The 23110-nt window shown below is 42.8% G+C and overlaps 1 protein-coding gene across 3 annotated transcripts; it reads left to right on the top strand.

Annotated features, from left to right (window-relative positions):
- Window positions 1-15616: 15616 nt before the first annotated feature.
- Window positions 15617-20564, top strand: bloc1s5 (biogenesis of lysosomal organelles complex-1, subunit 5, muted). 3 transcript variants are annotated; one of them, XM_026180800.2, is made up of 6 exons: window positions 15617-15864; window positions 16009-16091; window positions 16777-16906; window positions 17441-17499; window positions 17654-17839; window positions 20297-20564. In XM_026180800.2, exons 1-5 carry the CDS (start codon window positions 15846-15848, stop codon window positions 17822-17824), a joined length of 462 nt encoding a protein of 153 aa, XP_026036585.1. In that variant the 5' UTR covers window positions 15617-15845; the 3' UTR covers window positions 17825-17839; window positions 20297-20564. The 3 variants fall into 3 exon arrangements, with proteins under 3 accessions (XP_026036585.1, XP_026036584.1, XP_080162086.1); XM_080305960.1 differs by lacking the exon at window positions 20297-20564 and adding an exon at window positions 17993-18048 and having other exon boundaries at window positions 15636-15864; XM_026180799.2 differs by lacking the exon at window positions 20297-20564 and having other exon boundaries at window positions 15621-15864; window positions 17654-19289.
- Window positions 20565-23110: the final 2546 nt, after the last annotated feature.

The raw sequence follows: 23110 nt of genomic DNA, 5'->3' as shown, positions 1-23110 counted from the left end.
AAGTCGTTATCAGCAGGACAAGTTTTAAAATTTTATAAAGTTACAGTTAAAATTCCTAAATTTATGTCCTCCATATTTTCCAAAAATGTCCAGTTGGCCAGATTGAAATCTGGCAGTGCCAATTCTGGCCCCCTGGCCTTATGTTTGACACCCCTGAGATCTGTGACAATAAGGTGACTATCTATCGTTTAAAATCGGCATGGGATGGTTTTTAGTTTCCTGGGGGGGGGTTTCTTAATCTATCCCAAGATATTTTTTGAAGCACGATGCTGACGAGTCAGTCATTTTTAAACTGTCTCTCTCGTCCTCGCTCTTTGCTCAAGCGGTCAGCCAAATCTCAAAACGCCGTTGTGGTGAGGCCTCACAGTTAGGCTCCTCGCTGATCAAACCTGAGTGCAGGCAGAGTGAGGGGGCCACAGCAGGTACACAGGACAGAGGCACCAATTAGGGACGACCTTCATGATGACTTCTGAATGCGAGGGAAGCAACTCTCTGCAGGGGTAACCCTCCACTGTGGCCCCAGATTGACAAGCTCAACAGCTTTCTACTATACCAACTGTCCCCCGCCTCTCCTGCAGCTTAATAATAGTGAAATACAATTTTCTTCCTTGTGAGGGACCAGTCAAAGGTCAATAATGTAAGGTCCTCATCAGAATATAGAGATGATTTATGAGCTGTGATAGGGAATGGCCCTGTTACCACCTTCTTTCTTTCTAAAGTCAGGCATAAAAAGAGCTTTAAAAAAGTAAAAAGAAAAATTTTAAAAATATAATATTTTGATTGGGTTGCTAGGAAACACAATTAGTTTGTTTGTTTTTATCTAAGATCATTATTTCTGCAGTGGTCCTGACTCCACAAAAGTCACAGTGTGCAAGGAAATGAAACACAAACTCTTTTTGGCCTTGCTGTGGCTCTGTTGCGTTCCCTGCATCTGACATCATAAGCTCATGGCATGGATGCAACTAACATTTCACTAAAAGCTTGCAAGATGGTTTTGTGCAGGTATCTCAGAAGGTCTAAGACTCTCCACTGTTTGACATCAACATCTGTTGCCCCCCAATATTTTCAGTATTCTTCTATTGAAAACTTTGAAATAAGCTTGACTGCATTTGAGTTACCAAGCTGATGACTGTCCATCCTCTCCAGCCTCCAGAAGCTGCAGAATTACATCATTCACTGTATTGACTTTGTGATGCGGGGAGAGAGTCAAGCGTTTAGGTTTTACCTGTATCACCTCCTGCCTCATCTCCCCAACACCTTTGTCAGCTCAACTTTACGAACCGTATTAGATGGACAGCCCCCCCCCCACACACACACACACACACACACACCACAGTCCACCTACGCAACAGTAAACAGCCACCCTTCATTAATTCTTATTAACAAAATCAGAGTGAGGGAACGGGATCGGCCACGACATCTGCTAAGAACAGGGCCCCGCCATCTCTCGCTGACTGATTCACTGGAACAATCAACACTGCGTGGTGGTGAGGGGAGCGTTAGCGCGTCGTAAGCTCTTTTGACAGGATTTATCGACCACGCTTCATCGTGCTCTTACACGCTGTGACAGTTGTACCATGCGCCTATAAAGATGGCATCTGATTGTCTACTGCAATTACATGAGTGCAGGAGCAAGGATGCAAGTATGAAGGACACAAAGGCACGGGAAGGGGGGCATGTGTTTTTCACAGCATGCTCTTCAATGAACTTAGACATGAAGGAGAGAAATGTGTCTTTGCCTTTGGAGGTGTGGGGATGTGTGTGCTCACGCCGGGGATTCACATACATGCCGCTGTCGAGAAAACCCACCAGTCACTACTTACCATCTGCAGTACAGAGAGACACATGTAAATATGCTTATACTTAACATCAGTTATGTAATAATAAAAACAACAAAATGTCACTTTTTAAAAAGCAAATTAACATTAACATCTTGGATGATTTGTATGACACAGCAAGCCATAATATTTGCTAAATAAGCACCAACAACATATAATGACTTAAAGTAGTGGATGAGGCCTAGCTGACACTAATGGACACCTTCTGCCTGTGTTGGGACACCTGTCAGTCAGTGTGGCCACACCCCTAACTCCAGCATCCACGTGGACGGGTTATTAAAAAATATATGCTGAGAGTTATGAAGGGAGAAACTATCCATGGGGCCCAAAATCATATTTGTAGCAGGCTGCAAATATGATTTTGAATGCTGTAAAGTTGAGCCGGTCTGAAGCAGCACCTTCAAGAACTGCAGTTTTTGCCACGTCTGCATTGTGTTTTTTCTCTCTGGAGGTTGCTTTATATGTTGCTGGAGTGTTTGTGACTTCGTTTCCATTTCAGCTGGATACTGAATATACTGAATGTAAACTTTTGGTGTCCTATTTACTTTGCATTCAAAGAATGGAGTTAAATGAATGTATACTGCAAATTAACTGGCAGCTTGTTGCCAGGTTTGCTGTTCAGCTCAATGCATAAAGTCTTACCTTAACTGATGGAAATGATTGCCGTAGATTAGAAATACTTTGATCAGGTGACTTCTATTCTTCCACTGGTCCTATGGACACATGCCTATGTTGATCTCATGTTATTACCATCTGAGGAATTGGTGATATTTTACCACCAGGTGTGTCTATCACAAAATAATATTCATCCCAGGTTAAACTCTTTGTGTTCTCTCTCTTTTTTCTATTTCTGGTAAGTCAGAGCCTAACCTTGGATTACATAAGGATCCCAGGTGTGCAGTTAGACCAGAGTTTTACGAGATGCAACCACTCAGCTCATCAATCAGAGAAATGGGTGGTTGATTCGGCACGTAGGTGCTAAACTACATGTGCGTGACCCGGGGCAAGGAGATTGCACAAGACTGCACCTTGAGTCTTTCTCTCACACACAGATGACTCTTCTTGAATTAACCGCCTCGATCGTTCCTCACCCTTTCCGCTGATCTGCCTCAGCTGCAGAGTCTTTGTATTTTTTCCATCCTAGGTACATGCATGCATGCGTGCGTGTGTGTGTGGTCATGCACCCGGTCCTGGGGTTATAGTTCTTGCTTGGGGGTTAAAAAAAAGCAAAGGGGAGAGTCGACCCATTTGGCTAATGTTGTGAAACATATAAAAAATTATAAAAAAGATTTACCCTCTCACTTATAGGGTCACATGGTTACGGTCGATGCAAGGACTTCTCTTTTGCCATTGTGTGGCCTTGTCGCACTACTCTTCCCTTTATTCAAATGTTCCACAAATTAGCCATACATTTATCCCCTCCTCCTGATCCAGCCAACCCACAGGTCATGCCACTTAACTTCAGCCAGCCTCCCTGCTGTAATAAGTTCTGATAGGAAGCCTCCAGGGAAGTTGACTTCTCACTGAGAAGTGATACTAAAAGTAATTGCAGCTGAAACCCTGTGACAGCAGAGTGTGCTTCGAAAAAAGAGGGGGAAAATTGACAGTGCAGCACAGAGAGGGTGGCAAATGAAATGAGCACAGGGGATGGCAGAGAGGGGAGAGTCAGGACAGAGACCACTGCCCTCAGCCAATTCCTGTAATTTGACCTCCATGGGGGGGGAAACAGCAACAGTTTCCTCATTTGCATATTTCTTCAACTCATCTGCATACATCACCGTCTTTTTTTATTACAGCCGCTTGGTTTTAATTTGAAATGACTAATTTATTTAAAACCTAGAATTAATGCAGAGTACATTCTCTTTGTAATGCATCTCATTTCCCTAATAATTAACACAAAAAACAATTCATTGAGCATAAACAAGGTTCCATATCATTATCTTTGAATATGGGCGGCTACCTTAATGACCCCCTCAGTTTATTGTTCTTGTGTGAAAACCAGCTAGTTATTTTTAACGAGGACACGGCTGTGGTGCCTGGTGGTTACGGCTGACACGGAGGAACACTGCGAGAAGCAAACTACTACATACTTTCACAATTATAAGAAAAGATTTTAGTCCAAACACCGACGGTTCCATCTGCAGACAATTTAAAACTGCACCAAAGTTCCCGTAATTTCAATGTAAACTCTCCATCGAGAATCACCGGTTTCCCCGTGGGCAGGGATTAATTCGAGAAGAAAAAGATTTTCTCTTAAACACGCTGTGAGCTCCTCTGTTTCCATTTTAGAGATTAATCTAATCACCATTATTTGCCAAACTTCTTCCCCAGCTTTGCGCCTCCGCTTCTTCTCTGCTCTTTGCATCGTTTTCATAAACAAGATTCACCCGTGTTATTTAACTATAATTCTATATTAATGCGGAAAGCAAAGAAAAGTAGGTTTCCCTTTTTTATTTTCATTGGAAAAAAACAAACAAAATGAGAACAGAACAAATGGGGACATCATGAACTTGCCTTGATAGAAAAATAAAAATCCAGATGGGCAGATGATTAAGTATACTGAAAATGTTAAATGCCAGCAGCCTTAAGCAATATCTGTTTGGCACACACGAGATAAAACCTCTGTGGCTGATAATTGAGTCAAAGTAGAAGTAGGAAACACTACACTTCCTTAAAATGAGCACTTGAGTTAATCCTTATATAATTTATAATGTGCCCACAGCTCCCCACCCCCACCCCTGCAGGTCCCACACCTGAAGTGGATAAGTAGCTATGAAGATATGAGTGTTCATTTACCCAAGACTTTTATGGCCTTGAAAAAAACACTGTCCATTCTTCATGAGGACTGTATTGTAGTATGATTTTGTGCAGAAGTTTTAAAGGTTTTGTGTGGGTGAAGTTCTTGTGTTTTAGTTGCTGCATTGCTTTTGTAAAAGCATGTAAAAGCTGGGAAAAAAAGATAGCAAGGTAGCACAATCCCTCACTTGCAATACAGTGTAATGCGTGTTTTTTCTGTGTGAGTGCTTAACCTCGCTGACACAGAGAAAGTAATTTCTTAGACTACATTCACCTTACTCTGCAAAATTACCTGAAACCTACTGTCTCATAATTACAACCTATCAGTCTAAACCTGACACTACAGTTTCACATGCCAACACAAATCGTACAACCTACCTTTTAGTTTTTAGGTATGAACAAAAATACCGACAACACAAAGCAAAGTTGAAAAGTAGCATAAAGAGACTCCAACGTGTTCACCACCACAGTAGAAACGGATAGAAATGGAGGCTGCAGCGTGACTGCTCATCTCTTTTTTGTTCCCTGTTGAAGTTCGGGGTCTGGCTGCTGGGCTGGGGTCAGCATTCACTCAGTTTTAACATCATTCTGGGTTCTTGGCTAGTTTTGTGTTAGCGTGCAGAAGAGCTAAAGTTCTTTTAGCAAGCATTAGCTAGCAACTTAGCACTGTACCCTCTTCTCACTCGCAGCTCCAAAATACACACAAGGTGGCATCTGTCGCAATGCTACGAGGAACTATTAGGGCTAAATTAAGAAAAAAATACAGAATTAAGTGAAAAGTTGTCGTATATCCCCCATCATGATGTGTTGTGTAGATGAGTTAGTCAAATCGTACCTCAGAATGATTACCTTTTTTAGGGCACACAGTATAGTGATATACGTCATTATGAGCAGAATGACAGATCAGACAGCCAACAGTGCTTTAATTAATTTAGCATAATTACAGACCAGAGACACACAGCCCGGCTAACTCCTGCGTGTGCATTTGTGAGTTTGTGGCTTCACCGCTGACTGGTTTTCTACTGGACTAAGGGCATGAAGCTGCAATCTGGCAGAGCACGTCCCCAGCCAACACTGACTCACTCAGTCTGCTCAGATGACTGCCTTCTCCGTGCCTCGCTCTCATGAACAACAACACAGTTCAGAGATACGTGCACATGATACAAAACAGAGAAGCGAGGCGGTGTCATTACAGTCGTTTAGAGACAGAGATCAGAGAACGACTGAGACGTGCAAGGTGGGAAAGGACGATGAGGATAGAATACTTGCCCGTCAGTGAACCTGAATGATTTTGATTTTGATAAGTCTTAGACTTTGTGGAGACATAAGAAGATGTGCAATCAGTGAGAAGAAAGCTTTGTGAAGGGTCTCTATTTTCTTTTTGACTGTCTGAGTATTTGCTGCAGTTCTCTCATTCTCGAATCACTGTGTCTGGAGTGAAATAATTTGCTTTTATTACTGCATCTCACAAATAATGGCAGTTCTCAGCACTGGATTCAAACGCATGTCAAAAACCTTCAGTTTCTGGGTAGACTGAGACTTCTAGGCATTCAGGCGTGTGTGTTTAACAGTGACAGGCATGGATAAGCAGAAGACAAACATATTGCTGAAAGGTTAAAGGCAAACTAATTTAGCATTTTGTAGACTCTGCTGTTGAGGGATGCTTTTATTTTCTCCCGCTTCGTCCCATGAAATGAATTACAGCCCCGCTGTACAGTGCAATAGCCAGTGGGCCTCGTTATCAATGTGAGGGGGGCCAGAGGCCTCAATTCACACCCTCAAATCCAAGCACCAGTCTCATCTCAATACAAGGCAGTAAGCTCATAGCTCATTCACTAAGCTAATCAGCTGAATTGATACACATTTTTGATTAACTTCAAACGTCACAGAAACAATTCATGTCCTAAAAAACGCTTAATCTGCTGCGCAGTGTGACCCAGAGGGACAGTTCCTGATTTGTGTGTGTTTTTGCAGTTTAACTATAGTGTTAAAGCATTTGATCTCGGAAACCCCGAAAACCCTCCTTGTTCAGGCTAAATTTAACAGCACATGACACACAGCTGATCACTGGCCTCTTTGAAAAGAACCCACAAACAAGGGTTGCATGAAATCGACATTTGGACAGGAAAACACAAAGTCATCTCTGTATCTCCTGATCCTCTAACATTGTGCGTCTGAGGTTAAAACACACACACTCCGCAGACTATCTATCCATCTCTGAGATGCCGCAACATTTCACAACTTTGACACAGCCAAAACCACCAGTCTTTGAAGTGAAATACTGAAGATATTAACACACAGTTTCTCACACACACACGCACACACACACTCTGCCTTTGCCTCAGGGGTGTAGGTGGGAGGATGAGCCAGCAATGAAGGATGCTGTTGATGAGGCGGAGGGACTGGTGAGAGGATAGAAGATGTGGGGCAGTGATAGAGTGCTGATAGTCTCAACAAGAGACTCCAGTGTGTTGCTTCAGGATGCCACACACACACGCACAAACATGCAAACACACAATGCATCCATATATCTTATCTGTTTTATTTTTGGGTTTTTTTTGTAAACTTGCATATGCATGAACTGTGACTGCACACACACACACATCCAGGTCATACCCCGAGGGAGGGAAACTTAGCCATTTTTATGGCCCTTGCAGACTCCCCTTGTGACTTTCACAGTTGTCATGCTCCTTTTTACAGCCTTCATTCATCCACTAACCTAAGGACAGGAGCATGTGACGGTGCCTCACACATAAACGCCGACACAATTAACGTACACAAATGCATAGGCGCAAGTGAAGAGCCGAGGCCCTTGCCAAGTGCTGATACGGTCTTAATGTGTTGTGTTATTTGTCCTAATGTAATTTCACACTCAGCTCTGCCATTGCAATACTAATGACACGGGCTGTTACCAAATAGGTACTTCACGCTACGGCTGATTTATTGATATTGATGATATGGGGTTACGTTATAACAAGTTGTTATTAACGTAATAAAGGTGAGAGACCATTCGGAAACAATTCAAATCAGACTGATCTGATTAAAAACTTCTTCTTTATGTCTGAAATGTTTCAGGGTAAATAAAGGCAGATTTCAAATGAGGCTTGCAAGCGTTTGAAACTAGTCATATTGGATCACATCACGAGGCTTTGATTTTAAAAACGCCCCTTTACGGCTAATGTGACACCACAGTCTTCGGTCCTTCAGTGACAGAGGAGGAACACAAAAATGAAAACGTCCCCTCTCTCCACGGCGTCTCTATAGAACAGTCGAGTAGTTTATTCCTTTTTTTTTTCATCACCATAGCCAGAAGTGCAGATATGCACCCCGACAGTTGGTTTTTGTGCTTTTTATAAGTGACACAGTGTGATAGACCCTGCCCGCAAACCCTCCATTACAATCATATTGGTATCCTCTCAACTTTGTTCCTATGGGGCACTGTCACTGTCAAGACTGGCTGAAGTTTAGTCAAAGACATTAAGAGAGCACCTCCAGGGACAAACGTCGGCAGAGAGGAGAGCAGAGGAGAGGAATGCAATGCAGAACCACCTCAGAGCGGCAATCCATAACTTTCAGCATGCTCAACGATGACTGAGTATGCAGCATTTGTGAAGCTCCTTTTACATGCTGCTAATACGCAGTTAAAAAAAATAAAATATAACTAAGTCATATACGTGCAAATGTTTATTTAATGAAATAATCCCCACAGGGCAGCACAGACACTAACCACCATTCAAGTGACCTCTACAAGTTTCTGCACTGACAGGGAGAAGTTAAGACAGAAGATCATTTCTGCCCCTTTTTGGTTGTAGTTGCTTTTATACTGTTTGTCCACAACATTTTATGCCGCTGTCTTGTCCTGGTCTCCTTTGTGTAGTTATATCTGTGGATTTTATTCTGTTACCCTGTTGAAGATTCACTGAGAAGTGATGGGGATGGCACGTCATGAGCCTCAGATTTCTTTTTTTCCCCAACTTTATTCAATAGACACAGTCTAAGGAGCTTGGAAAGAAAAGCGTCTGGACTTCTTTGAGTTGCTTGAAGATGTTTCAGCTCTCATCCGAGAAGCTTCTTCAGTTCTAGGGTCAAATGGTGGAGAGTCCCAGATTTAAACCCAGTGGGAGAGTCCCCTCAAGGGGACAATGGACTCCCTAATGATCCTCTACCTAATCACACGAGCCAAGGTGTGAAGATGGGTGTAGGTCACAATCAGCGAAGGCTTCAGGTGAGCTCATTGTGAAACCTAACCCCACCCTATCATGTGATTTCCTGAGGTCAGATGACATCATTTTCATCATCCCCACTAAAACATCCACTTTACATTTCTTTGAGTGAGCAGAAATATTTGCTATGTTGGTTTTTCTTGGACTAAAACACGATCTCATGCCGAAATGTGTTTGTTTACCTTTTCAAACCTGAAGAAGTTTAGCCACCTCACACCCACCCTCAAATAAACATAAGAGAGTGACAGCGTCTCCCTCAAGCAGGGGTGCTGCCATCTCACGCCGTGGTGGCCATCAGCGCTAAACTCCTGTCAGGTTCTTTAACACACGCCCTCGTTGTGCTGTCTCGAGGCAGGACAGGCTCTCCATAGGGGTTAAAATGTTGTCTCACACTCACCAGGGAGTGACGCCGTTGTCGGCAGTCCACATTTCTTTACTGCTGCCGTTATGTCACCTCACATACAGAGAAGCCGCTGCAGCTATTAGTGGGTCAGTATGGCACGGACGCTTTGGGCCTCAAAGAATTTGGCCCTGGCTGAAACTTCACATGAGCTTTTTATTTATTTGTTAAGAATGGGTCCGTTCTCCTTCTGCTTAGTTTCCAGGCAGTGCCCTGAAGAGATCAAATAAAAGGTCTACAGTGATTCTGAGTTGCAAAAATTGATTAAAAAAAAAAGAACTCCATAATCTCATAAAAGCAAGTTAATTTTGGAGCAGTCGTAAAAAGAATAAGATTTACTTTCTGTGACTAGAGTTTGCCCAGAAATCAGGTAAAGGGGGAAATTCCTATGAAAGAAAAGCTCCATTCAAATCTAAGCTGCATATTTATCAATGTCTACTTTAATAGAGGAGCGTGTATTTTTTCACATACTGCATGTCAAGCAGTGTGTAGATAAAGCAGACGCATGGTGAATGACCTCTCTTTAATGCAAATCTACAGTCAGCAAATCGCGTGGCAGCAGCCCAATGCACTAAGACATAAAGTGAAGACAACCTGTTAAAGTTCAGACCGAGCATCAGAATGTGGAAGAAGGTGATTTAAGTGAGTGAACGTGGCATGGCTGCTGCAGCAGGTTAACACACACACAAAGCCCGAATCATCTCAAAATGTCTCAGAAACATTTCATGTCTTTCAGAATGAAAATTGCTGCACAACTGTAAGTTTTAATTGGGTTAAATCATCTTAAAATTTCTCATTCTTTGTATGAATTAATTACTTAGTTAACGATTTCCTCTGTGTGACATGACCACAGTATCTCTTAGCTGGAAAAGTTGTTGTTCTGCGTCTCTCAGCCGGAGAAGTCTCAGTACTGTCACGTCTATTCTTTGTGTTTCATGTGTTTTTAGTGTGTGTAGTTCCCCTGAATTTAAGTCGCTGCACTCCACAGTACCCCCGTGATCTAATTCGGGCTAATCTGACCCCTAAGTCTTTTTGATCAACCCCCTACCACCACCTTTTTTTCTTTTTACACATTCAACAGTTGCTGCAAATTTAGCTTTTTTAAAACAAGCTTTCTTCCATCGTTTCCCGTGAAGTTTCACTGTGGAAATGTTTGCTGCTTTGTTGAATGTCATTTCTGATTGTGTACCTGACAGCTGTCTAACAACTGGGACAGGAACAGATTTGAAAAAAAAAAATCTTGGTTGAAATGCCTTTCCACTCAGACATGGTACATCTCTCTCAGGTGACTGCTTAGCACTGGCAGTAATTGAAAAGTCGCCCCTGGCAACGTGTGTGCGCGCGCAAATCATGAGGCGTGTGAGCTTGCAGTGGCGTTCTTTTTGCTGTGTTCGAGCATGTGCATCTACTAGTATCAGCATGTGTGTGCGTGCATGCGAGTTTGTTGGTGCTGGAAAAGTGTGTGAGTGCTTCTTCACCACAGGTTCACAGGTTCGCACTAGTAAGTCCACCTTGACTCATACGTTGTTGGAAGTTGAACCATTTTTCCCAACAGGAGGATGAATTCTAAACATTTTTTTAATACTCCCCTCCCCTCTTTTTGCTCTTCCGCGACGAGGGGCCAAATCTCTTCAGCATTTCCAGCCCTGTGAGCTAATTTGACAGCTCACGGGGGTGACGCTGATTCCACTTCGCAGAGACAGGTACCCTAGGGCTAGCCAGCTGGATCGCAGCGGATGCTTACAGATTTGGCTTTAGCTTCATGCTGGGTGTCATCTGTCTCTTTGGTCTGGCGCGGGATAATTTTTGTGTGTAAGTGTGTGTGTGTGTGCATGTGTTTCTGCCCTGACATCATGTGCCTGAGCAGTTTGTGCCTGGCAGGCCTTGTCTGTCCAGGTTGGCCATCAAACACAGCTAGCATGGCCCTAATCTGACGAGGCACTGCTCCAAACATGCCACAGCAGCCTGAGAAGTGTGTGCATGTGTGTGTATGCGAGTATGAGTGCATGCTTGAGTTTGTGTGCGTGACCCCAGGGCAAACCCCCATTTTTCTACTCTTTGCCTTTCTCCTGAGTCCCACATCCAATATCACCCAGCACACACACACACACACACACACACACACACACACACACACACACACACACAACTGAAGAAAAACTTCAAAAACCATCAAGTGGAGCTGAGTCGATTCTTCCCCTAAACCTCACAGTTTAAACTCCTCCTCTGCTCAAGTTGTAGTGTGTGTATGCACGTGTGTTATTTAAATCTGTGTGTGTGTGTGTGTGTGTGTGTGTGTGTGTGTGTGTGTGTGTGTGTGTGTGTGTGTGTGTGTGTGTGTGTGTGTGTGTGTGTTCGAATGATTTGGTCCTCAACAAATGGAGAGATACCTTTGTCCAGTTCTCCCTCCACGCTACATCTGTCACTTTGATTGTGGACACTTTGCAGGAAGCTCTGCCTCAACAGGTTTGGAGCCTCCCCCAGCCTGTTGCCCTTGCTCGACCCCTTCACTGCCTCTTGGAAATAGAGGCGATCCCTACCCGTGCTCGGACGGGAGAGGACAGGGGGACAGCCCCCCATGGGAGAAATGACAGTGCAGTTGCCGTTAATCTCTGGGACGAGTCCCGAAATGGCAGCAGGAGCCTGCTGCAAATGCTAATCGCGGCCGACACACTGGTCGCCCCCTATCTACACACACACTTCCAGTCCCTGAATGCTTGAGTGCCAATCTCCAGCTGGAAGGAAAAGAGGCAGGCACTGCAAGATGCATCTGACAATGTTCAGTTTGATTTTACTGCAAAAGAGAAAAGAAAAATCTTCCCCTTCCCTGAAAAGCGCAGAATGATGACTACATATGTTGATTTTCAGCCTGTAAGCCATGTACTGCCACTGTGCCTTCCCATCAGGCCACGGGACAGCGTGACAGCAGGGCAGTGTCATACTGCACACTGGCTTGTGACTTCTAAGTGCCACTGCATACATCTCCTAAGTGTTTTTATTTGGTTCTTTACCTTCCTGCTCTACTCCAGTCTTGCACTGCACTGACTGTCGCACGTCTTCTCCACGGTGGACAGCTCTGAAGCATTCCACCTCCGAGCAAGCAGTGGCACAAGAGAGTGGTGGCGCCTGGACGAATGACCTGCTTTCTGCCCATGAACTGAGAGAGAGAGAGAGCAGCATTCAGTGGAAACAGGGTCTGGTTATGGAGAGAGAGAAAGGAAAAAGCACATAGGTGGGCTGCTGGGCAGCAGGTCCTCTCCTATAACCCTCCACCACCCCCGTCTTCATTCCAGCCCAGAGGCCTCAGCATCTAGTGAGTAGCACCCCCCCTTCCCTTCCCTTCTCCCTTTCCCATCAACCGCAGCCCCACCTGTTCAGAACTGTGTTGCAGTCAGTGGCATACAGCATGTTGTGAACACAAAGCAGCGGCCCCGCGGCCCTCCGCCTGGACCTCGGTGTCAAGACCCAACCAAGCTGAGAGAGAGAGACAGAGCGAGAGAAAACATGAGAAGGAGAGAGAATGGAGAGCAGCTAAGTGCAGGATAATTATACCCAGTGGGTAATGCGAGCACCGTTGTTACAGGGCCAGCGTGGTTGGTCCGGGAAAGAGAGAGAGAGACACAGAGGCAAGAGCGTCACCGGGGCGAGAGCTCGCAGGGCCAGTGGGCATGTTTGGTAAACCACACTCACAGACGTCCCACTGCACCGCTGAAGCACCGTTAGTGGAAGTGCTGCAGGAGATCATCTGGATACTGGCAAGCGTACACTCACAGGAGGAGAAACACTGCTGCTGCTTCAGCCCTGCTTACTCTACACAATAATATGGAATACTTCAGCATCATAATAGAATATATAATATAATACTGAAGTGTAAAAAAATGACATTTATATTAATTCCTGAATTTAGTGTTATTGTATTTAAATGAATGATTATATTGAAGAAACACAATAATACATAAATACCTGATGGAAAGAGTATAATAATGTTTGATCTACTGATCTCCCTGCAATAGAATTCACTGTATTTGTCATTTACTGCTCAAAAGATTTGTGTGAAACGGCTCAACAATGTAAAAATGCTATAAATAATAACAGCTGGTTACTTTTAACCTGTGTTGAATAACCTCAAGTCCTGACATATTATTTAAAGTTTTACAAGACTGCAACTTTGCCTCTTCTTTTTTTTCTTTTTCTTTTTTAAGTGACAATTTTGGAGAGTGTCCCAGAAAGGCTTTGTGCTCTGCGCTGACTGGAGTGTCAAATAAAAAAGCAGAATTCCCTTAATAGACCTGCGAGACAGAAACACAGGGAAACCTGATCGTGCACCGAGCTCTCGCATGCAAACTGCGGCCCGGCGTCGCAGATAATGATGCAGAAGGACACATATTTCCTCGTTATGTTGATGCTGGCTGGGCTCTCCAAATTCTTTATTGTCGTAGCTTTTGACACGTGTTTGTTTACTTGGTATGATGGAACTTTTTTTCCGTGCTATCTACAGAAATGACCTCCAAACTCCAACATGTGAAATCTACATTAAACTACTAATAAAGTTACATTATTAAAAAATGTTTTGTTTTGTTTTTTTTACTGACTCCGAAAATCCAAAATCATTATATTAATGAATATAATTGAATCTGTTTTGGTTGCTCTGTTTATGTTTTTCTGTCATATGCTTGACTTATTAGGTGATATTTTAATCTAAACATAAAATATATATATATAAAATCTGAAAATACAGCCTCTCCACCATTCGCCGAGCTGATCTTAATGTTTTTAATTTCACCCTGCAGAGTCATGAATAAGTAAACAACAGGATGCACATTCCTGTCAGAGAGGCCTTTGCTGGTTCTGACATGTTTTGTTGTCACAGATCCTCTCAGCTTTTTCCCATAAACCCGAGGCGTCAGCGAAGGCCTTGTTTTTTTATCCCTCAGCTGTTGATCAATCATTTAATCTCTTTAATAGGCCCAACTCAAAACTAATGGTGCATGTAATGAGTGTTTAACTAAACAATGTGGACAGCGCTGGGACTTAAGTGGTGTCTTAATGTTTGTTTTCTCTTAACTGAGCATGACAGTCTAAGTGAATTTGGGGCTCACGAGCAAACTTATTTGCCCCCAAACAACACCTCTCCTCACTTCTGATGGAAATACTTTGCTCTTGCCACAAGTGCTGAGTTTATTAATACATTCATGCTCATATATTTGCATTTTATCAAGTGTGGAAAAAAGCATTTGCTTAGACAAAATAATTCAGGCACTGGTGTTTTTACCAGCCCTGGATTTTAATCATATGAAGGTCAGGAAAGTGGGAATGATATTTTTGGGGGGTTTTAAATTATTTTTCTACTTTCTGGTTTTTCTGCACATTTTCTTTGTGCATATCTTTTATTACAGGAGTTGTGAGCATTCCCCAAAGAATATATAAAGAATATATATCAGGATAATCTAAATAATATTTTATCAAAAAGAACTATGGCTCTCCAATTACTAGACAAACTTAGCACAAACAAATTCAATGAAGATAAGTTGATTATTTTTTATTTTTTTTATTACAAGCATTAATAGGAGAAACTTTTGGGTTGGTCTTGAACAATTCCTCTAGCTGCTGGGTATTCTTTCTCTTAGTTAGAACACAGTTACAAATATATGTTACTCAGTGTTTTCCACTCTCTAAGGTATATTTCTATAAATATGAATATGCTGTTAATAAATTTAACTGGGTTTAGATAGCCTGCAGGCTTTCCAGGAGGCAGATCACAGAAGGTAAATTTGGGCAGTGTCTACCCAAAAAACGGAATACAGTTTAAGAATATTAAATCCAAATGTACAAACGAGCTAAATAGATTTTTCCACAACCTGGCAACCCGTTATTTTATTTATTATTATTTTATCACCGAGTAAAAGTATACAAGTACAGTCCTACTTAAAATCAATATTTTGACTGACTGAATTTTTATTTTATTTTGTAGTTGCTGCATAGATTTTGACATAATGAATAAATTTATATATAGCCTTTGTAACAGCCTGGCTTTTCTACTGATAAGGAACTGAGAGTCAAACAGCGATACTTACAGCCGCTTTGCTCCACCGCAGAGTAACACTGACATCTGCTGTCCACAACCAGGCACCACACACCACACAGCCTCATACACAAGCCAGAGCCACTCATTGCGAGCCTGCGGAGAAAACACGTCATTGTCCTCCAACTTAGGTTCGTGCATCCACCTACAAAATTTCAAAAAAAAAATTGTAGTAGGAAGTCACAGTAACCCAACTATAACAAACCCTCAAGGAATGTAAATAAAATACACCTTTAAAGATCATGAACACCCCTCTCCGCTACTTTGGTTCAGTCCAGAGCATTCCCGGAAGTAGCGTTTGTATTTTGAGTCATGTGATATGTGTTAGGATTTTGCATCGTTGTTGGTTTAAGGTTTAATAGCTAGTAGTTTTGCTATATTAACTACGTCTTCTGCTGTGAATTAGCTTAGCATTTGGAGGAAAGCTAGCAGTTGGTTAAGCTAACTAGCTGCCCCAAAGGGGAGGGATAAAAGGTAAAGGGACTCTGACAGGAGAGCTCAAAATAATGGACAAGATCGCTAAAGGTGAGTTAAACTCTTATCAGCCTCTCTCCTTGCTTTTTAAAGCACTTATTTAAAACCACCGCTGAGCTAATAAAGCACAGACAGTTGTTAAATGTGTCTGTTTTGTGTGAAGTGTGTTTATTCCAATCTGTGCTCATCCTGCAGATGTGGGTGATATCCAGTCACGACTGCTGGACCACAGACCGGTCATCAATGCAGAGATCCGCTACTTTATGAGAGAGTTTGAGGTACACTGTGAAAGCATGACAGAGTTTGATGACTGCTCTGCATAGAGTCACTCAGCCACACACTCCTCTGTGCCAACCCCTTGAAAACCTAAAAATGTAGCCTGGCTTGTTCCAGTCCCAATTATACCTGATATCAGCGATAAACCTTCACACCATTGTGACAGAGAACCAACACGAAGTTGCAAGTAACCAAAAACAATCAAAAGAAATACAGAGACTGTTTTCACATACAGAGCCAATTAGTTTCTACTGTTTGAAGCAGAGGTGGGAATCACCAGACAGCCTATGATACGATATTATTCAGTTTTGAACCATTTTGTAATATGCTGAGTATTGTATTAACACATACTCTTATTGATTAGCTTAGCTGAGATTGTTAAGGATACAGACTCTGTTACTAGCACCTGCTGTAAATGTTGCCATAAGACAGTCAGTCTGCTATCAGCCTGTGACTGAATGGGATCAAGTTGGCAATTACTTGCAGTCTGCGTCCAATATTACAGCAAATAATTGTCACAAATGGTCAAAAGTCACATATCTGTCGCTGTCTATGCAGACAGGAATTCAAATTTAACTGTCACATCTGCACTCAGCGACCTTATTTAATTATTTATTTCTTTGTTTTAGTGGCAAAAAACCCAGCTGCTGTGTAGAGCGTGGGCTGACTTGTTGTGCTGTCGTTCAGGAAAAGCGGGGGTACAGGGAGAGCCGTCTGCTGGAGAACATCAATAAAAGTGTGCTGGAAACGAACGAGCAAATGCCACCAGCAAATTTCGAGGACATGAAACATCAGCTGTCTGACATCAATAAACGGTGTAAGTTACTCCACCTGCAGCCACGCATGAAACTTCTTTTGTTTGTTTTTTGCTGAAATCTTATTTCATAGTTCATGAATCATTCACATAATTTAGTCGTTTGCCTTAATGTGTTAAGTATTTTCATTTTTTCTTTACTTTTCTGCAGCAAATTTGTTTCTGTGTTACCTCTTCATTTGTATCCATGGAGACAAGCTCTACAGCTTCAACGTGTGTGAATGAATGTTTGGAAATCCAAATAAGAAAATCTAGTCGAGGTGTAGCAGCAGAAGCTTGTTTGTATGATGTCTCCTCTGGCTGTTGCCATGGCCACTCAGAGGAGGAAGTAACATTGTAACAAACATCATAACCAGTATTCAGTTGTTATCACCGTTGTACAGACAGATACTGTATCTGAGTTTATTCCATCCATGCTGTAGTTTACTGTGAACTTACTGTTGCTAAGATCTTGAGTCTCTAGGCATCCTTGAGAATTCAGTCTGACTCATGTGTGGAAATAATATTTTCGCACCTTTGTTTTGTTATGTCCAACAGTGGAGGCTGCTAATCACATGGTAGAGAGAGTCCAGCAGAGGGAGCTAGAGGCCCAACAGGTAAAGACACACACCAAGGCAACTTCTAAAAAAGTTGCTTTAAAGGCATTTAGGATAGTTTGAATTTCCCCTCCTTATACAGCACAGTGCATGATTCACTTTAACATTTAAATAAATTTTGTTGTGTTATTTTGATTTCCTCGTGTCATGCCAGGGCACCCGTCTAAAGGCGAACATGGAGCAGCTGAAAGAAGACTGGGCCGAGTTCCTGAAGGAGCAGCAGAGATTAAAGGAGGAGGTGGATGAAGAGCACGCACGGGCTGTAGGACAACTCAGCGCTAAATACAACGAAAAGAAGAAGGAGCTGGCCAAGTTTACCCTCTGATCTGCTGATGTTCACGTGAGGATGCGAGTGCACAATGTGCCCTCTCTTATTCAGTGAATACAGTCGGTCCTGCACGCCTGTGTTACACATGCTAAACAAAACTACTGACTTTGCTCTGTGTGCTTGATGAAATATGAAAGCGTGATTAACAACTTGTTGTTTTCACAGGCCCTCAAACTCAAGCACATGGAATATGTACAGCATTTAAAAAAATACAAGAAAAAGCCTGGAATATGTCATTTTTAAACAAGCAGTCATTTGATTGTTCGTTGGCTGTGAGATTTTCAACATTTTAGGGTTTTTAGTGGATGCCTGCCTGAAGAGTCCTGATGGTAAATTAACATCGTGTCGAAAGCAGCCTTGAGTTTGGCACCGCGGGGAGATGTTCCGAGCACTTAAAGCGAGGTCGTTAAACGCTCGAGAAGCCCTTGTGGGCAGGTGTGCATGAAGAAGAAACCGTCTCTCACCACCTCTGCTGTGTTTGGAACATGTGACCTCTCAATTTAGCTACAGGTCAACAAACTGTCACGATAAAAGTTTTTTGCTGAAACCGATATGCAGCAGCAGCTTATGTTGTTTTTTTCTTTCTCCTGCCACCTCAAATTGAATTCTTATATGAAAACAAAGAAATTGTTTCTCTGGCTTTAATCTCCCTGTAGCCCTGTATGGTCGTCATGCCTTGTGTGTAGTGTTCCTAACAAGTGTAAGTTTGAGCCTATGAGCACAATAGCATATAACTGTAGTGATATTAACTGGAAAAGAACTAAAATACTTGACCGTGACCAACATGCTCTGCTTTTAATGAAGTGTTTTGTTTTCTCGCACGGTGGCACACTTCGGGAAAGGTTAATGGATGGGTGGGTGCACTTGGCACATTCTTGGCTTGGCTATTTAACAGAACCTCCCCTCAAACGCCTGCACTCCCTTCAAACTGCACACACACCGGACGTCTGAAGAGCCAAGTCTAATGATTCCACGAGGAAGCGCGCTTGGACAACAGTTCACTCATCGACTGCAGCAACGCAGCGTTTTTGTTGGAACTTTTAAGAACTGAGACCTTCCGCAGACTTGTGACATTCTGGCATTCGGCTGGCAGAGAGCCGTCCCCACTGCTCTTGTGCAAGGACCCTCTCTGTGCTTTCTGCCCGAGTCTGTGCAAGTCAGAGCAGGGCACTAAGCCGATGTTTGAGCAAAAGGCCGGCACTGCTCTGTTCAGTGCATGTCTGCATGCCGACGTATGCTTTCCCTCTGCCCCAGTACTGCAGATGTCCAACGCGGAGACAACCCATCATCAGCTGACAAGGAGTGACAGTACGGGAACGTGGCCGACCTCTGCCAGCGAGCTACCTTTTCACTGAGGTGTTTATGATCATGAGCTTACAGGCTCGGTATTTACACCTGCTGTAATGAGTTTTAAGCATTGTTGTATAATGTCAGGTTAAAAAATAAAGTTAATTCAACAAAACTGCATCGTCTCTTAAACTGACTTGAATGTAAAAAGAGGTTGCAGCCCTATAAAAGTCCCGTTGGCCTTGCAGTGACAGTCTTTGAACCCAGGCCTGTGGTAACACCAGACAGTTACCACTTTATGCTGGTGGAGCTCATCATGCTTTCACTCAGGATAAATGCAATGGTGAAAATTGAAGCCCTGCACCGCATGAGTCTGGTCATACCATATATGCGATGTGGGATTTGAACTTCATACTCCAGCTAATAATCATACCCCTGGATAAAAAGAGCAGTTCTGCCTGGATTTAAACCCAGATTGCAAAGATGCTCGTGTAGATTTAAGGTCAGACGTTTGACCATTCAATTGTCCATTGCAAGATTTGCTCTTTGCTCGTTCAAACCCACACACCCAGAACAAATCGGCCTGCTAACAAGGCTGAGACAGTGTGGGAAAGCTGAATTTACAGTAACTTTCTGCTGTCCCTTCCTGATTGTGCTAAAAGGCTGTTGCTGTCAATAAAAACATGCTCATTGCCAAAAGAAATGGACTTGAAGCAGTCTGGGAATTAGATCAGCAGCTGTTTGCGAATAAAGGATTGCAATAACACCGGGCTTTGACATTCATGGGAATTTTTGATTTTAAGTCAAAGTACAGCCAGAAACCTCAGCACCTGTCCAAGTAACTGCTTTGTCACTGCCATCGATCAGTGTCAATGAGTAGCTTATATTTCACGCTCAGGGCTAAGGCAAACAGAATTCTTCGATCTTTTTTTACACGGAGAAGATATGCGACAAACAACATTGGCCTATTAAGTATTCCAACCTCATAGGTTGCTGGGACGGAGAGATTGTCCACAGACGAGGGCATGTGTTCCAGTAAGACGATGCCAAGTGCAGAAACTGGCTGTGCACCAGCTCAAAATCTCCCGTTACCATCCTCCTCTGTCTGCCTCTGGATCGTTGCTGGCTTGTTTTCTGTCTCCAGTGTCTATCTGAAAGCAGTGCGTTCTTCCTGTTTTGCAGGCAGAGAAGTGCTCTCTGGACATGGTGGTGCTCCTGTCCGTGCCAACATAAATGGTAAAGGAAACAGCAGCACCCAGATGGAGCTCCTTTGAGCAAGGGACGGAGAAGAGAGTGTGCTGGTGAATGCAATCTGATACAGCATCTGAAAACGAGCTTTCCAACATCCGCTGGAACAGAATGGAATATTTCACAGGGATGACGTGCTCAGATAACACAGAGTGAGATTCACTAAGAAATGGGCTCAAATAAAAGAAAATGTCTCCAAGAATCAGTTTTCAGGATCTTGCTGTGTTTGTAAATCAGCCACTACAGAAAGCTCACAATGTCAGGGAAGGGCAAACTCTGTCATATCCAAGGAGTCTAGACTAATCTGATGTGGTGCTATTGCATGTAGGGAGCAAATCTTTAGTTGTTTTGCAAACTCACCATCAGTCTACACAACAAAACTTTAAGTCGAAAGGAAATTCTTCCTTCATATCTTGAGTCTGAAGGTGCAGGCACAATTAAAACTTGCCTCCTCTAGTCCAGGGGTGTCGAACTCCAGGCCTCGAGGGCCGGTGTCCTGCAAGTTTTAGATCTCACCCTGGGTCAATACACCTGAATCAAATGATTAGTTCATTACCATGCCTTTGGAGAACTTCAAGACATGTTGAGGAGGTCATTTAGCCATTTAAATCAGCTGTGTTTAATCAAGGACACATCTAAAACCTGCAGGACACCGGCCCTCGAGGTCTGGAGTTGCCCACCCCTGCTCTAGCCACATACATAAAACACAATTAGGTGGAACGTACCATCTCTATTCAAGATGGCGGGCAACATGGTGGCTTCCACAAACCGATGCCTGCTCCTTTTTTAGGGGATTAAGATGAGAACGAATCGGTTAGTTGGAAGATGTAATTACGCACTAATCAGTGTAGAGTACAATATTCTTTTCTTTTAAATAACACTAAAGAGAAAAAAGAACACTCACTTCTAAAGGTGCAGATATATTTTTAAAAACAGCATGATTAGATAGATATGCAAGAGGTGTTTGAGCTTCTGCTAACAATGCATATGTGGATTTTCACTAAAGCTCTGCAAATTGATTTGTAACACATATAGACTTTTAATGAGTGAGAATCAGATTAGAAGCTTATTTGCACATTTTCCCATGTACTGCTCTTTCTGGAACAAAATGAATGTAATGTAAACTTCAGCGAATCTTAGCGCTTGGTACAAATAAGCAATTTCTTTCTTTCAGTTTTCATTTTATTTGAGCGATGAGGGAAAAACAAGTCTGACATGAGCACAATTTCAATATTTTGTGCTGGGACAATAGAAAGTGACGAGGGAAGTTGCCCTCGCTTTCATGACAGCTTATGAGAATTTTCAGACTCTGCGGGCTCACTTTCTTTCTTTTGTGCAACATGACGGGCCCCCGTTATTCAGTCACTAAGAGGTGCGAAATGAAAATGCCAATGAACAAAAGCGCTGCGCTTCCAAGTTAATATCCTAACATAACAACACTCCAGGGAGTCGGTGATGGGTCTTGGGTGAATGGTAATTTAGGTGATAATATGAATTCTTTGGCAGTAGCAGACGTTCACCCAGCGGATCGCTAAATAAGAGCGAGAGAGCTCTCGAAGCTGCTCTATGAAATTGATATTTCTCTGAGGGGACTTTGCAAAGCATGCTGGATAGTCTCAGGCCCTGGCAGCTCTAGAAAATGAGCACTGGGTGACATAAAAAAAAGCAATAATGGAAAGAAAGGGTTTGAAAATTAAATGCCTCACCTTTCAATAAAAATGCCAGTGCTCCTTATTAGCGAGCACTGACATGCTCTCCAGAGAAGGCAGAGACTGCAATATGCTGGCTTTCATTCTGTAAAGTGAGCAAAATCAGTTTTCTTTGCACATTCTTACAGTCGTGCCTGCTTTCTCTCTTTTTGAAAGAAACTTTCACCGTGGCCATTTTTTGAGAGTCTAATTAGCTGAACTGTACATGATGTTTTGCATCTGTTCAGTTTCATCAGACAGCCGTGCTAACGCAGCAGCCTCGCGTTCCTGCCAACTCCAAGAAACACAGATAAGGCTCCAGCAACAACAAACACCTTCCTCAGTCAATCACTGGCCAAACAATAGGCAGGGATGACGGGGAGAGGGCTGTCATCGACCAGCGGCTACCAGCAGCAAGAAAGGTTGTTGTCGTCTGGATTCTTGAACCTTTGAGGAATGTCTGGCTTCAATGCCAACAACATACCTCCTGAGTGGCTTTGACTTTTCCCTGTTTTCTGTACCAAGCAGGTATTTTCCTGATCTTATCTCTCTTGGACTACACAAACAGACGCACTCTTGAGCTTTCTAGACCTGGACTTGCATGGTGTATGTTAAATTTGGGTTAAGGGTTAACCTAATATTTTATCCAGCATGACACAAACCATGACTGAACCCATAAATTTAACATGAAAGCATTTAGAGAGGTAGTCAGAAAGCTGTTTTCCTATAGTTCCACACTGGCTTTGCTTTTCAAACATTTCCATCTTTTATATACAGTCTATGATTCCAAAGAAATACTATAGAAATAATAATGCAAAGTGTTGTAGTTCAGCATTCATTTCTGGTTCACCGCTTTCACATATGTGGTCAGATACTTTAATATTAATATCAAAACACTTTCTATACCCACTTTTAAAAATACAATGAAGATTTAGCGGGCCCTATCTGAAGTAATCCTGTTTCCGTCTGTTCACCTGTCTCCATTGCTGACCTATTGCCAGCTCATTCAAGTCTAGACTTACATCTTTCCTCCCGTAAATGTTCCTGTTTTGACGTTGTG

The sequence above is a fragment of the Astatotilapia calliptera genome, chromosome 9 (genome assembly GCF_964374335.1).
Source record: "Astatotilapia calliptera chromosome 9, fAstCal68.1, whole genome shotgun sequence".
Taxonomy (NCBI): Eukaryota; Metazoa; Chordata; class Actinopteri; order Cichliformes; family Cichlidae; genus Astatotilapia; species Astatotilapia calliptera.
The sequence above is the reverse complement of the archived record's forward strand: the minus strand, read 5'-3'. Positions and strand labels throughout refer to the sequence as shown.